Source organism: Neofelis nebulosa, chromosome 7 (genome assembly GCF_028018385.1).
Source record: "Neofelis nebulosa isolate mNeoNeb1 chromosome 7, mNeoNeb1.pri, whole genome shotgun sequence".
NCBI classification, from domain to species: Eukaryota; Metazoa; Chordata; class Mammalia; order Carnivora; family Felidae; genus Neofelis; species Neofelis nebulosa.
In genome coordinates, this window is record NC_080788.1 from 69,279,275 (window position 1) to 69,295,423 (window position 16,149).

At 38.4% G+C, this 16,149-nt stretch overlaps 1 protein-coding gene across 5 annotated transcripts in view; it reads right to left on the minus strand.

Moving 5' to 3' along the window:
- The window catches only part of FMN1 (formin 1), a 433,957-nt gene that overhangs the window by 315,361 nt on the left and 102,447 nt on the right, over positions 1-16,149 (minus strand). For 4 of the 5 annotated variants that reach the window (XM_058738286.1, XM_058738287.1, XM_058738289.1 and 1 more), the window contains one exon: positions 1,854-2,032. The exons of the other annotated variant lie outside the window; for it this stretch is intronic. In XM_058738286.1, the coding sequence (XP_058594269.1) occupies positions 1,854-2,032 (179 nt within the window). The remainder of the gene's footprint in view (positions 1-1,853; positions 2,033-16,149) is intronic. 5 annotated transcript variants of the gene reach the window in all.

Below are 16,149 nucleotides of genomic sequence, written 5' to 3' on the forward strand. Positions count from 1 at the left end.
ACAAGCCTAAATTTACTTGTATTTACAAATAATAATCCCAAGTTTATCTTAAAGAAATGGTCCTTAATATTGGTGGGAGGAGAAGAGGTATAGGAAAAATTATATGTTGGGTAGTGCCATCTATTTCCAAATTGTGGACTATTCTATAATTGAAAACAACGTCAACATCAAATAATAGAGAAATGATTTTTTAAAAAATTTCAGATTTAGAATATATTGGTAGAATATTAGAATGTAGAACATTCATTTAAAATACATCTAGAAATGATATGTAACAATATGGATGAGCAATGTAAGAGTAATTGATAGAGAAAAAAAGGAAAGAAAAAAAGGAGGAAACATATAAAATCTATGCTTGTAGGTTAAAAAAATCTCTCATTTAAAAAAAGTCATATTTTTCTCTGAAAAATACAAAGAAAATTTATCAAATTTTAACAGTTGGTATCCTTGCCTGCTGAAATTATGGGTTATTTCTTTTCTTTCAATTTTAGTACATAGTTCAAGTTTTCGAAAAGGATTGTGTATGATTTTCATAATTGAAAAAAGTAAAATTAAATAAACCAGAAATACATAGTTTGGCCAATGTGTTTAAAAAAACGGATAAACATTTTTTTAAAAAACAGATGTTTCAAAATCCATTTCAGGGGCACCTGCCTGGCTTGGTCAGAGGAGTGTGTGACTCTTGGTCTCAGGGTTGTGAGTTCAAGCCCCACGCTGGGTGTAGAAATTACTTAAATAAATAAAAGCTCTGAAACACACACACACACACACACACACACACACACACACACACACAAATCCATTGCAACACCTTTAGACCCCAAGCCTCGGGTAGCAGCAAATGCAATTTAGAGTAATCTGACCAATAGATGTCACTGTTACACTGCTTTCATTGACCACATCTCAAGATGCACAACCTAACTTTGGAAGGTAGGGAGACAAAACCAAAAACATTACAAATTTCCATCTCATCTCACAAAAGGCTGTAGATTTTTCATCTTTCAACTTCATTCCAAACCTCCTTTTCCAATAACTGGGATGTCAAATGCTTTTCTAAAGTGGCATCCAGTGACTATGCGACTATAATTATGAAAAGCACAAGGTTCGCTGGGTTTTTTTCTTCTGGGCCTGAACATAATGAACTGGAAGGTATCAAAAGGAATCAAGGACACGAGCTTGCCAATGGGCATTAAAGTTAATGGGAAAAAAGGGAAGAGGAAGAGGAAGAGGAAGAAAGGAAGAGGGAGGGGAAGAAAGGAAGAAAGGGAGAATAAAGAAGGAAAGAAAGAAAGAAAAGCCCTTCTTGGATTCCTAATGTTCACCCCATCTCTGAAAAGAAACTGAGAGGTAGAGAAATGTGGTGACAATCATGACAGTCTGGTCACTCTAACAGGCCATCTACAACGTGGAAGGAGCTAAAACCCAGCCTACTGCTTTGTTCACCTGTTAACAGAGCACCTGGAGAGAAAGAAAGGTTTAGAATGTGTCAGGAAGACAGGCTGTTGGCATTGCTCTGGAGATTCCAGAGCCTATCAGTTGGCTAACACATGTTCTCAACTTTTTAGAAAAATGATATTAACAGGTGGCAAGCAGCAAACAGGTACTCCCACAACAAGGCAAAGCTGATATGAGGAGAGCACTCTGAAAACATTCAGGTAGACACTAAACACAGTCACTTTCTGGTGCACAAATTTCAGACACTGAGGTATATCTGTTTTCTGCCATGGACTGATTTTTAGATAATGACCTCCCCACAAAATGCAGCTTCAGCAGTTTTACAAACACAATTTCCATTAAACACATCTCAGTTGACCGCAAAGAATCACAGCTCAAGCACAAAGATTTCTACTTACATGGAGATCCAAGTACAGTTCGCTTTTGTTTGGCTTCTCCCTTTCCTCGTGGAGCAGAAATGGACAGGCTGGTCCTGCTCTATAGCCCAGGAACCATGCACTTCCATCCCTGTTGGGAAGGTCTCTACTTGCTGTCTGCTCATTGAAACAGTCCCGGGGGAAGCCCTCGGAGGAGATGCCTAGACAAAACCAGAGAAGACCATCAGTGACACAGTGGCAAGAAAAACACCAAGCCAGCCATATCTGGGGTCTCGTATATGGGCCATTTCATACTACCTCCTACATTCCTTTCTAGGGTGTGTTTTTAGAGTTTGCTTTCTTCCAAAAGTGCCTGTCTCGATTACTCTTTCTGGATCACCACTAACAAAGAATTTAAAACATTTGCCCTCATACCCAATTTAAAAAGAGAAGTCTATTGGCTATTCTCTATGGTCACTATCCTTGCTTACCAATCCAGGCCATACAGATCATTCTCTTTCAGAACAGAGTTGGAGGATGAGAGGGAGGGACAGAAGTCGGATGGCCTGAGCTGTTGGTTTCACTACTAAAAGGTGTTATCTGAGCCAAGTCACTAGTCACTAGTGTGGGTGTTCTTATGGAACAGGAACTGCCCCATGTTCGCCTTTATTTCTGGGGACAGAAATATCGTGTGTGATGCATATTGGCACTTGGTCACTTATTGAATGAGTGACACTGCATGAGTGAACTATTTGGGACTCACTTTCCTCAGCTCCGGAATGAGGGTATTAAGCTTGTTTTTACTTAAACTACGTTAGGATGGTAATAGTCAAGGACGTGCCAGGTACTGTTTTCAGTTCTGTTCTTTAACTTTTAAAGTAACGCTATAGACAGGTAGAATTTGTGCTCGCATTTTAGACAGGGAAACTGAAGCACAAAAGAGGGTAAGCAGTTTGCTCAAGATCATAAGGTCAATAAATGGTAAAGCCAGGCATTGAACCCAGGCAGTTAAACACTAGAAGTCAGGCTCATAATAATTAGATTATATAGCTACTGCCTGGCATTCTTGAAATGGCAATACATGTTGTATAACAAAAGGACTTCAGGGTCAAATGGTGTGAGAAAAGCTGCATGCTGTATCCCTTGGAGCCACAGTTCATGTTACCATATTAAAGACCTTTAAACACCCTTTAGTAAAAGAGTTTAGCTCTGTGTGATGGTGTTTTCCAAACTCATTTGACCACAGAATCCATTTAAAGGATACCTGTTAAGCATGTTGGAAGTCTCTAGTACTCCACTGAAACATAATTTGGAAAACACTAGATTAGATCACCTCTAAAGTCTCACGCAGCTCTCAAATTCCTGGGCCTCTCTTAATTCCTAGTGAGCAACCTTGGCAAAATATTAAGCAACCAGGCAGAAGGGTTTAGGCTCAGTGCACTAGGCAACAGAGATCACTACTGGGTATATGATGGGGTATATTACACATAATTCTTGTAATAGTGTCTCTTTGATAGTGGCCCAAAGCCAGCCAACCACTTCTGCCATACTGAAAACCTGACGTACAAGTTACTGGAGCTGAGACTAAGTTGGCTAGCAAAAGGATTGTGGGGTAACACACTTATCCTTTACATTAAGGTAGAATTTTAGAAGAAAGAAAATTTGAAAACAGCCAAGGTTTTGCTTTTTGTTTGCTTGTTCAGTTGGTTGGTTTCCAATCACACGTCAAAGGGGAAGGTGACACAGATCACAGTGTCTCTACAGTTGCCCTCTGGCAGACTGTTGACAAAACACTTTTCTGTAGCTACCAAGAAAATAAGAATTCAAGACCTCAGGCATCTCCTCTGCAGACACAGGGTGTCTGGAAAGGCATAACCAGGCTCTTCCTTCATTTAGAAAGAGGGTCTTTTTCTTCACCCGGCCTCACCCTTTCCACATGCCCCTTGCAACCTACTCTCTAGACAGACCATCTCCTGGGCTTTTGCTTAGGGCCTCACGTGCTGCAGAGTGTCCCCACTCCTCTCAGAAGTCACAGAAAAGGGCTACTGCCTAAAAGAACCTCAGAGAGGAGCACTCTGCTAAGCACCTCTCTCCCCTTTATCCTTATAGTGACCCTGAGAGGAAGGTAGTGCTGGCTGTGCTTTACCAGATGGAGAGATTAAAGCTCCATTTAACTTCCATTTATAAGGCTCATCCCTCTCCTAGAATATTTCTGTTTAAACCTGGCAAGAAAGAGGAAATCAACCTCTTTAAATTTATTGGTGTACTCTGAAATGTGTTAATTACTAACCACATCCCTCTTTTAAAATCCCTCCACTTTTCATTTTGGGGGGGGTGGAGGATAGCTGATGACTTTGGATAAAGTTTACACAGATTAATAAAACAACATAAAACATAATACGTACATCACAAACAACATAATATGCAACATCTAAGGCAAGACAGCCACGTCATCAAAGGCACATTGTCTGGTGACTGGAAGTTCATCATTTAGGTATAAGAGAGCGATAAAGTCCCACGATAGCATGATGGACCCAGTGTCCTTGATAAAATGCAGATGCACACACAAACACACTCCCACACCCTGCAGTGGCTAACCAATGCTTCGTTAAGGTGCGCAGTGCAGCCCAATTCACTCTCTATGCAGAGGCTAGACAACATCAAGTTTAGGCACAAACAATGAAAAATAATTTCGTTTTGGAGATAATTTTTAAAAAGCCAATTTTTTAATGTCTAATATCTAACCAGACAATATCCCTAAGAAGGAAATGCACAAGCTATAAAGGTGACACATAGTAATTTTGGTCAAGATCAGGACGACAGGAAAGGACCAAGGGCAGAAATAAGTAACAAAACTGTTATTCTCAAAAGTCTGACAAAATAGGTGCAAATGACAAATTCACCATTAGAAAGGACATGACAAACTTACAGAGTAAGTCTTTGAAGAGAGAAGTTTAATAATACCAACACAAGTTTTTTGAACAGTCAAAAATAAAGCACATGTCCATATTGATTGAAATTGGTAGTGGCCACATTACTCTCTTCAACTGAATAAACGTAATAAAGAGAGAAAAATTACCTGAAATTAGGTAAGTATATTACGTCAAATAGTCAACTGTCATCTTATTTTATGACACAAATAGATTTTGAGGTGTTAGATGTTCATTGGACGTTTTGCAAAAAGCTTAAAACAGTCTCCTCAACTCAATTATGTCTTTCCCTTCCATGTGCATATTATAAGTCTGTGTTTTAATCAATATTTACTGGCTGTTTTGTTTCTCAAAGACATTTCAACAGCTTGAAGAACCACACATGCACACAGGTTAATTCTACAGCTGACCGCTGTTAATACAACATAGAGCACAGTCACAGTACAGGAAGGGCAACTTACCTTGGGACCACTTTGAAAGTCTGTGCTTTTCCCAACCATTCAAATGATGAGCTGCACTTCCTGATGCTAACCTACAACATCAGACTGGGGTTTTGCTGTCAATTATCAACACAATAGAAGCAGACAGAAAGGAAAGGTAATATGCCATTTAAAACTGGAAAGCAGTCTCCATAGCTCATCTTTCCAAAATGGAGTAAGTGTCCCTACCCGAGGTACATTGGGTTATTGTTCCCACTTCTTCAGTTCCTCCCCACATTACAATTATGCACCCAAGGCCTTTTCTGGTTGCCTTTGTAGCTCCACCCATTGGCATAGACGTTGTATATTTGCCCTGGTCCATGAATGTTGGACCTGGCCTTGTGACTTGCGTTAGCCAATTGAATGTGGGCAATGGGACAAGATGCCAATGCTGAGCCAAGGCCTTAAGAGGCATTTCATGTTCTCCCCTCTTGCTCTATATTCTGCCATCAGCATGAGATAAGCACGTGCTAGGGAGCCCAAATTAGACACACAGAGAAGACCCAGACATAGTCCTGCTGCCTGGAACCAACCCAGATCAGATCAAGTGAACTTCGGCCAACCAACTCTTAGGACGATGAATGAGAACAATAAATATTTGCTGCGAGCTATTGAGATTTTGGGTTTATTTACTGAAATAGCTGCACAATAGACTATCATCTGTCCCCACCAGAAGCACTATATCTGTTAAAAACTTTAAACCACTTCAGCTGAGAGGGCTTAATGACTACAATATATATTTTGTAATTCCTACTAAAAACAATTATTCAATATATCAGGTTTTTAGAAAATCAAGCAAAAATTCATGGCATATCCATTTCCTCATTCATACCAAGATTCACACACAAACCACATCTCATTAGAAAAATTAATCTGGGGAGCCTGGGTGGCTCTGTCAGCTAAGCATCTGACTTCAGTTCAGTTCATGATCTCATCGTTCATGAATTTGAGCCCCGCATCGGGCTCTCTACTGTCCGCTTTGGTTCCTGTCTCCCTCTCTCTCTGCCCCTCCCCAGCTTGTGCTTTCTCTCTGTCTCAAAAATAAGTAAAAAAAAAAAAAAAAAAAAAAAACATAAAAAAAAGAAAAATTAACCTTGTTTAGCTGGTATTGTCTTTAATTATCTAAAGAGTATGAATATATGTGTGTATATAATAGATATATAAATCCACTTCCAAAGAGAAGTTTGAAAACATATCATATCATCAGATCTGGACAAAAGTCCCTAAGGAACAAAATCACAGTGCCTTTCAGCCTTCCTCCTTCAATTTTCCTGTCACACTGAGCCCTCACTTGACAGCAGTGATGAAGTGGTCGTATGCTTCCAAAAGGAGAAGCGGGGGAAAAAAACCTTAGCCTGAGACTCTCATGAGTTTTTGTTCCTATGCTACAGTTCTCAAGGCCATCCATCATACTTGACTTAAAATAAATTCAAAGAGGTGAAGTTTCCTCAACCGTGAATATCAGAACTGATATGTAAAGGTAGACAGGTTGTCTTCCGTTATGTTATTCAAACATGTACTTACAAGCAAGAGAGACAGCAATCTAGATGTGTAGCTAATGGAAAGTGACATCGTTAAGTACTTGTAAAGAGGGTGTAGGCCTGTGTGTAATTATTCATGCCTTTATCTAGGAAGACAGAGCTTTGGCAAAAATATAGTCTCGTGGCTGGTATCTGTCAATTTGAGATCAACACTTCCCAATCCCACTGCCCCATTTTCATTTCTTATGATGTTAAATGATACAATGTCACTAAGCAGATAGGTAGCTATAATTCTGAGAGAGCACCTTATCTATCCTTCCCAGCCTCTAACTCTCCTGATGAGAAGTACACGGAGGGAGAATATACGAGCAAGGGCAGACAGGTGGAGATGGAAGGTGGACAAAGGCAGGGGAAGGCTGTGGGCAGATCAGGAAGTAGGAAGGAATGAGCAGTAGGCTTTATCAATTTCAGAATCTTTGAGGAAAGCATCCATATCCATCAAACAAATGCAATGTCTGAATTTCTAAAGTTATGCTTAAATTCAAATGAAATGAAATAGAATTTAGAATTAGAAGGGATCTTGTATATCTCCTATCTGCTCATTTTACACTTGAGGAAACTGAAACCCAGGAAGATTGTGATCTCTCCAACATACCCACCTAGTGACAAGGCAAAACTAAAATCCAGGTTCCAGGGAAATCTTTTATGTTATTTAGAGAAAGACATTATTGTTGATCCACAGATTCGAATATTGAGGTTTGAGTAAGAAGTAGATGTGAATGGTTTGACAGATGGTGTCAAATTCTGACTGTGACCTTTACTAACTGTTTGAACTTAGTGGCATTACTAAACTCCCTGAATCTTTACTTCCTCATTAATAAAACAAAAATAATAATAACATGCCCGATAGTGAGCTGTGTTCAAAACTGTTTTCTTCTAGGAAACTTGACCTGGGCTGGGGGTGACAGACTGATTGGGGATGCAAAAAATCCCTGCTTTAAGAAAAGAAACCTGTATTCAGAGGGTACATTAAACATCACATACTCATGTTAAGGGCTTTTTGTTTGGTTGGTTGGTTTTTGGTTTTTGTTTTGTTTTTTTTTTTTTTTCTGTCCAGAAAGATAAAGAAAAATTATGCTCATAAGGATTCACAGTAGCACTCCAATGCAGCAAATCCCAAATCTGCTTAAGTCCTAAAAATAGAATTCATGTCATCAAATGCAAAAGCTCCAAGTAAGTGGCTGATCATCTCCCAAAAGAGCAGCTCCTCAGGGCATTTCATAGACATCCAATGACACATCATCCCTAAAGTCAAACACATGAGCCTAGGGCCATGAATGAAACTATTTATAGGCATTGCTTTAAATCATGTAGCATTTTAAGGAGGTATATAAATATATATGCCTAGGATTATTATTACACTAAATTCTATGATCTTTTCCTGCAAAGAATACCAATGTTAGATGAGAGACGAACATTGCTGAAGTCAGGAAACTCATTTGTGGCTATTAGTTATACTGAATATTTTAACACCTGAAAAACAGGGGTGTGCATTTAAAGTAGCACAAATAATGCTGAGTCACTTTGCTTTAGAATGGATAGAAGAAGGTAGGAACAGATGCTTCTAAACAAGGTTTGATGCAGAAGAGATCAAGAAAAGATCACATTGGGAAGTTTGTAGTATTCCCGGAGACATTAAGAACCTCTGTGCATTCTCAGATAGTAAATGCTAAGGAAATTAAATGCTGGTACTTCAAATGCCTGAGTTATCAACCCATTTTGGTATGTTTGATCGTAAGGAATAGATTTGCTTTTTAACAAAAACTATTATTGAAATGAAGAACGAGAATGAAATTTGAATCACATTTTTCTGTTTTATGTCACATTGTTCCAGTTATTATAAGAATGGTTACAGCAATGGGGAACCCAACTCTTGAAGAGAGGACATAATTACTAATTGTCTTAACATCTGAGGGGCATGTAAAAAAAAAAAAAACAACTATAAAATACTAAGGCTTGGATTATAAAATATATAATGAATAATTTTTTTCAAAAATCTCTTTCTAAAATGAAATAATCTCAGGAGTCACAAAACGTGAAGATGCATAATAAGACTGAGACAAAAAAAAAAAAAAGGCAAAGATGCCAAATTAAGGGTAAACATTTAAGAGATTAAGAACACAATAGGACTTTGAGTGTCTTGGCAAACAAAGCAAGAATGAAAAAGCATTTGGTTATTTCACTTACATTATCAAAAGGAGAAAACATACTGATCCTTCAGGGCTGATCAAGATTTTTCTGATGCTGGGCCACCGGGGTGGCTCAGTCGGTCAAGCCTCCGACTTCGGCTCAGGTCATGATCTCAAGGTCTGTGAGTTCCGGCTCTCTGCTGACAGCTTGGAGCCTGGAGCCTGCTTCGGATTCTGTGTCTCCCTCTCTCTCTGCCCCCCCACTCACTGTCTCTGTCTCTGTCTCTGAAAAATGAATAAACCTTAAAAAAAATTTTTTTAATGATTTTTCTGATGTTAAATTCTGAGAGACATTGGTACATAATACAGGCAATTCCCGCCTTAGCCTTAGCTCCATCCAGCTGTTTTGACCCACAATTGACTTCACAGAGCTAACGGTGCCAATCTAGTTGTCTACTAATAGCCTTTGTCCTTTTAACCAGAGACGTTCGGAAATTATCTTGACCGATCAATGATTTGAAACTAAAGCGACGAGTTCCTCAACAGTGCTAAATAGTGGCTGCCCTGAAACAGCCAGATTCTTAAATGGCCCCCTTTTGCCAAGGTGTCTTAGGCAACTGGTTTTCTACCTCCCTTCCTCCACCAGTCCTTAGTACTAAGGAGGAGCCCTGCACTGTAGCCCAATAACGTTAGCTGAGGCCTGATTTATCACTTTCTCTCCCCACAAATCTATTTTCTTAAGGGGGAGTAATGTCCTTTGTATGGGACATTTACTATGTGTCACACACTTTACGTACATTACACATTATTGAGAATCTTCACAATAATCATGCAAGGTCGGTTTAAAGTAATCCCATTTTAAAGATGAGACAAGTAATGAAATAGAGAAGTTAACCTTACCGAGGGTCGTGCAGTAAGTAGGAAAACTGGGTTCTGAACCCAGAGCCTAGCATTAACCTCCTATCATAAATGACTCAAAACGAAACAAAATACAGAAAACAACTATTTTTAGGTATTTGAGAGTAAGCAGTGGAGGACTATAATCCTCGAAAGAGGTACAAGAAGTGAAGTGAGCCTGGGAATTCCTCGGGCTTACAGTGAAAAGGTGACTGACTTCTAGACTAAAATTAATAGGGCCCAGTGACCTATGGGATATTGTCAAGCAGTCTAACATATGTAAAATTAGAAGCAGGGGTCTAGGAGAGACAGAAAATAGTTAAAGAAATACTGGCTGAAAGTTTCAAAAAATTTGATAAAAAGTACAAACTTTTAAGGAGAATACACATAAAGAAAACCATAATAAGTGACATTGCTGAAAACCACTGATAAAAGAATATTATAAAAGCAGTCAGAGAAAATAAGAATATTATATAGAAAACCAAAGAAAAGAATAATTAAAGACTTCTTGTCTGAACATTGCCAGAAGACAATGGAATGACAACTTTAAAGTCCTGAAAGATAACAGACTTAAAAAGTCAACTTAGAATTTGACATCCAGAGAAAATATCTTCCAAAATGAAAGGAAAATAAAGACTTTTTCAGACAATTAAAGGCTACACAATTCATTTTCAACTGACTTAGGCCACAAGTAGCGTTAATATTTTCCCGGCAAAGGAAAAAAAAAATCAGAAGAAAATTTGGAAAACACCAAAAATGATAAACATATAAGTTAATACACAACACGGTTTTCTCATTATTGAAGTTTTTTAAAAATATAATTAACTGAAGTAAAAATAATATATTGTGTGGTTTATAACATACGTAGATACGAGATGCTGACAATAACAGCACAATGTCAAAGAAGGAGAAATGGAAACATTTTGTTGTAAGAAGTCAGTCATCTATGTGAAGCAGTATAATTTAAAATAGATTGTGATAAATTAAAGTTGCATATTATAAATTGTAGAATTACCAGTTTTTAAAAATGGTATCTCCAACAGTAGATATAATATGGAATCCTAGAAAGTATTTGATCCAAAAGAAGATAGAAAATTACATAAAATGGAAAAAAAACCAAATGGAAGTTAGATTAAAACTCAATTATACTGGTAGTTACATTAAATGTAAATCACCTCAGGTGCCTGGGTGGCTCAGTCGATTAAGCAACTGACTTCGGCTCAAGTAAGATCTCAAAGTTCTAGAGTCCAAGCCCTGCCTCAGGCTCTGTGCTGACAGCTCAGAGCCTGGAGCATGCTTCAGATTCTGTGTCTCCCTCTCTCTCTGCCCCTCCCCGACTCGTGCTCTGTCTCTCAAAAATTAATAAACGTTAAAAAAAATTTTTTTTTAATGTAAGTCACCTAAAAACTCTAATTTAAAGTCAGAGTTTATCAGACTGGGTAAAAAAGTAAGAATCAACTATATGCTATCTACAAGAAACTCATTTTAAATATAAAAGTATAAATAGGTTAACAGTAGAAGGATAGAAAAAGTTATACATACAAACATTAATCACAGAAAGCTTGAGTGGCTATACTAATACCAGACAAAAATAAACTTTGAAATGAGTTATGTTACCAGGGATAAAGAAAGAAGTTTCATAATGATAAAGGAGTACTTTATTAGAAAGAAATAGCAGTCTTAAATTTGTTTGGTAACAAGTTGGTAACAGAACTTCAAAATACATAAGCAAAACTATCAGAACTGGTCCAGTTCTGATAGTTTTGTGTGTATATGTGTGTGTGTGTGTGTGTGTGTGTGTGTGTGTGTGTGTGTATCACACACAATTATATTTGGGGGGTTCTCTTTTTTAAGTTTATTTCTTTATTTTTTTTAAAAAAAATTTTTTAACATTTATTTATTTTTGAGACAGAGAGAGACAGAGCATGAACAGGGGAGGGTCAGAGAGAGAGGGAGACACAGAACCTGAAACAGGCTCCAGTCTCTGAGCTGTCATCACAGAGCCCGACGCGGGGCCCGAACTCATGGACCGTGAGATCATGACCTGAGCCGAAGTCGGACGCCTAACCGACTGACCACCCAGGCGCCCCTTTATTTCTTTATTTTGAGAGAGAGAGAGAGAGAGAGAGAGAGAGAGACAAAGAGAGAGAGAGAGAGAGAGAGAGAGAGAGAACAAGCTGGGGAGGGGCATAGAGAGATGGGCAGAGGATCTGAAGCAAGCTCTGCACTGACAGCAGAGAGTCCAATGTGGGGCTCAAACTCATGGACCATATCATGACCTGAGCCAGAGTCAGACACTTAATTGACTGAGCCATCCAGGCACCCCATATTTGGAGATTTCAATACTCTTGTCTTCGTAGTTAATAGAACAGGCTGAGAGAAAATCAGTAGGAATATAGAAGAACTAAACATTATTACCAATTTTACCTAATTGATATTTATGAGATACACTATCTAATAACTACAGAATATATATTCTTTTCAAGTGCATATGGAATTTATCAAAATTGTCCACATACTGGGCCAAAGAAGAAGTCTTAATAAATCTGAAAATAAATTTTATGATCAATATCATAAAAAATATGTTTGCTAATACATGGAATTAAATTCTGATACCGGTAACAGAAAACTATCTAGAAAATCCCAAATATTTGGAAATTAGACTCCATACTTCAAAAATTACTTTACAGTTTACAGAAGAATCATAAGGGAAATTAGAAAATCTTTGAGATGTAGCTAAAGCAGTGATCAGAGGAAAACTTATAGCCTTACTTAACACTGAGTGATGGCTCTTCTTCCATACTAGTCAACATCTTATTTATTTCCTGGACTAGGGGATATCAGGCACAGTTGATGTATGGTCAACTCACAGAAAACAGAGGATTCAGTAACCATCTTCTTCTTGAATGCTAAATGCTGAAGTCTTAGCCTTTGTTGCCCCATTAGGCTTCCAGAACACTGTTAGTCTCTATGGTAGACAGGTACTGGAACATTATTTTGGAAGAAATAAGACTAGCTCTAGAGAAAGAACCTGGAGATATTAACACTGCCTTCAGTTCCTCCATAAACTGCTGTCCCAGATCACTCTACAGTGAATATCAAATGCAATAAATACCCTTTCATGGGCACTCAGAGCTTCCAGTCAGATTTTTAGTCCCCAGACCTTAAACACGTACAGACAACCAGTGATCACAAGACAGCTGAGTAGAACATCTAACACAAAAAGCAAGAAAGCAGAGAGCAAAAGAAGAAAGAGGTTGTGTCACTCCATACCTACTGTATCAAGATTTTGGTGCTGGCTACTTTCTTCGGCAACCACATCTCTTGCTACATAACCCTCTTCCATGCTCAAATCCTTACTAGCTTCCTGTAATACTGCCCCGCCCTTTCCCTCTTCTGGCCTAGGGCTAGTAATGGCTTTTTGCTCTTGCTAGTTTCTGGGAACCTCTCAAACCCAAGCTGGCTTTCTTAATTGGTCTGGACATAATCTCTTCATTAAGTTATTTTCAGTTATTTAATCCCTTTTGAATGTACCATCTATTTTCTCCCAGGACTCTGACTGATAGAGTAATTGGTATCAGGAATGGTGTTTATTTCCTACCCTGTAGCATGTCTGTGTATTACTAAAGCATCTAGGGTGCTTGCTGCCTGATGCTCACCATACCCAGTTAGAATAACAGCAGCAATATAATGGGCTAGTGTAACCTTTTGAGAGAAATCAAAACGATCAGACTCTTTTCAGATTATATTACAACAGAGAAAAGGTGAATTGTCATTGCCCTAAAGACAATAATGGTACACTGCTGTCCCTTGCAGATGAAGATTAATTGACTGGCATGAAAATAAAGCACTTTCTAAACCAACAAATTCATATTAGCTCCCAGAGGCTATGTTGATATATTCAGTAAGCATACCGTATCTGAAACAGCGCTTGCAAACTGCTTCCCATGTAATTACATTTACAAGAATCCAGTCGTTCTCTAAAAGCCATCTGTTTTCTCACTAGCCAAAAGAGAATTTAAATGGGAGTATGGTATAAATCAGCATCCCTGCATCTTTCAAATCTTTGACGGTGGCACAAATCTCTGCAACTACCCCGAGAATCATAGTGTATGCTTTCAACTAGTAGGAAGAATATGGTGCCATTCCTCTCAGAACATATAGGTCTGGGAACCAAAGGTAAACTAGCCCTCACTCTACTAAACTTAATAAATCACTTGCATAATTTTTGCTTCCTATCCTTGCAACCTTGGGCTTACTGGGTTTGAATCTTAGCACCCTAAGGAGAAATGCTTCACTAGAAAACATGGTCATGGTTTCATTAGGAAGCTAAGAGTGCAACTTGCACATTTTTAGGTTCTCATGCATTAGAGATACATGTATTTGATTTCAGTGCCTTACAAAATGAGTGTCTTTCACAGAATATGGTTGAACTAGATCTAGAGTATTAAGCTTCCATAGTCAAAAAACAAAACAAAACAGTAGTAAATCTAAAGCTATATACTTTGAAAAACATTATAGAACAAAGAGTATAGAATGAATGTCCTCATATTAATATTAAAAGGATAGAAAGAAGCTACTATGAAACAAATACTCTCCAGGATTCCTGGTAAAAGAGTAAATTGGAATATACCCTTGCAGAACTATTTGGGAATATATATCTGAAATAGGGGTTGACAGTTAACGGCCCAATGGCTGAAAACAGTACACAGGCTATTTTTGCATAGCCTCTGAGCTAAGAATGGTTTTTGCAGCTTTTCATTTTTAAAGTTTATTTTTTATTTTTATTATTTACTTTTGAGAAAGTGAGAGTGTGAGCCAGGGAAGGGCAGAGAAGAGAGAGAGGGAGGAAATCTCAGGCAGGTTCTGCGCTGTCAACTCAGAGCATGACATGGGGCTCGGACTCATGAAAGTGTGAGATTATGACCTGAGCAGAAATCAAGAGTTGGGTACTTAACTGACAGAGCCACCCAGGTGCCCCTGCAGTTTTCATTTTCAAAAAGCAGAAGGATAAAGGGGAGGGGTAAAGAGTGAGGGTGGGAGAGGAGGACGAAGAGAAGCAGCAGCAGACCCATTATGGCCTGCAAAGTCAAAAATACTTACTATTGGGCTCTTTACACAAGAAGTTTGGGGGCGCCTAGGTGGCTCGGCTGGTTAACTGTCTCACTCCTGATTTCGGCTGAGATGGTGATGATGTGGAGCCCTGCATGGAGCCCCACATCTTGCTCCGTTCTGAGCTTGGAGCCTGCTTGAGATTCCCTCTCTCTCTCCTTCTCTCTGTCCCTAACCCGCTCGCTTTCTCTCCAAAAAAATTTAACAACTGAAAAAAGAAGTTGCTTTCTAACCTTCTAAAAGGTTACACATGTTCCTATCCTTTAACCGATGAAAATTGGCTTGTGCGCATCTATCCTAGAATAATCATTTTGTTATTCAAGATCTATTATAAAGAGATATTATAAGATGTCCATCAGGAGGCGCCTGGGTGGCTCAGTCGGTTAAGTGTCCGACATCAGCTCAGGTCATGATCTCCCAGTCTGTGAGTTCAAGCCCCGTGTCAGGCTCTGTGCTGACAGCTCAGAGCCTGGAGCCTGCTTCAAATTCTGTGTCTCCCTCTCTCTCTGCCCCTCCCGTGCTTATGCTCTGTCTGTGTCTCAAAAATAAATAAAAACATTAAAAAAATAATAAGATGTCCATAAAAGTATGATTTATGAAAATGTGAGAAACTAAATGCCATAAACACCATATAGACCCTTGCTCTTAAAATTATTCCTCTTGGTTCGGTGCTGAATTAGACACTGCGGACGGCCAAAAGGAAAAACAGCAAAGAATTCCATTTCTCCAAAGGGTTTCCTTTCAAGTTCAATGGATGGTTCACATTCTGTTGTATTCATTTGGAAATATTTTTGTTGTTTCTCATTCACCCTTCAAACTATAATATGCCCCCAAACAAAACAAAACAAAACAAAACAAAACAAAACAAAACAACAACAAAACCCCTAAGCCACCAAAATGAGTTTCATGTTTTCATACAGAAGATGAGAAAAGTCAGGATCTTTTCAGAATGTTTTGTTCAGCTAATTACAGTATAATCCTTTATGCTGTGAATCTATATGGTCAAACATAAAATTAACCCTAATCATGTTCAATTTAATGACTTGTTTTTAGCATTTTATCACTATATGGAAATTGCCTTTTTCCTGAGGGGATTGCTATTAGCTCAAATGTGATTTTACTATGTCCTGGGGCTATTGTCTTACCAGAAAAACACAGCTCTGATTTAAAATGCATGTCAGTAGAAAAATCAATTTACTAAAAGAAAAGTAACTTCATAAGCAAATCTTTCAGGAAAGCAACTGATCCAT